Source organism: Gavialis gangeticus, unplaced genomic scaffold (genome assembly GCF_001723915.1).
Source record: "Gavialis gangeticus isolate Ggan-Ray unplaced genomic scaffold, GavGan_comp1, whole genome shotgun sequence".
Classification (NCBI taxonomy): domain Eukaryota; kingdom Metazoa; phylum Chordata; order Crocodylia; family Gavialidae; genus Gavialis; species Gavialis gangeticus.
The window spans coordinates 29115731-29116000 of record NW_017728995.1 but is presented as its reverse complement, the minus strand read 5'-3'; the positions used below and the strand labels follow the sequence as shown (position 1 = coordinate 29116000).

The 270-nt window shown below is 75.2% G+C and overlaps 1 protein-coding gene across 1 annotated transcript in view; it reads left to right on the top strand.

Annotated features, from left to right (window-relative positions):
- Positions 1-169: 169 nt before the first annotated feature.
- LOC109287759 (PHD finger protein 13-like) overlaps positions 170-270 on the top strand; it is a 4514-nt gene continuing 4413 nt past the window's right edge. Inside the window, exon 1 of the mRNA XM_019503048.1 lies at positions 170-238. Within this exon, the coding sequence (XP_019358593.1) occupies positions 170-238 (69 nt within the window). The remainder of the gene's footprint in view (positions 239-270) is intronic.

Here is a 270-nt window from a genome sequence, read left to right as displayed (position 1 = left end):
CCTCCCCCTCGCGGAAGGGACGGGGGTGGGTCCCCGGGCCTGGCCCCCCCGCGGCGCGCGGGCAGCCCGGTGGAGCGCTGTACGGGGTAAGTTATTGAGCGCTGAGCGAAACTGTCGCGCCGCGGAGGCTGCGGTGTAAATAAAACCTGAACGCCGGGGCCTTGGCGCCATGTGTTTCTCCGGGGGGAGGCCGGGGCCGCGGGGGGGTCTCACTGGCACGCGCGTGTCCCGGGGGGCGGTGCCGCGAGGCCGCCTTGCCCCCCGGGCCTG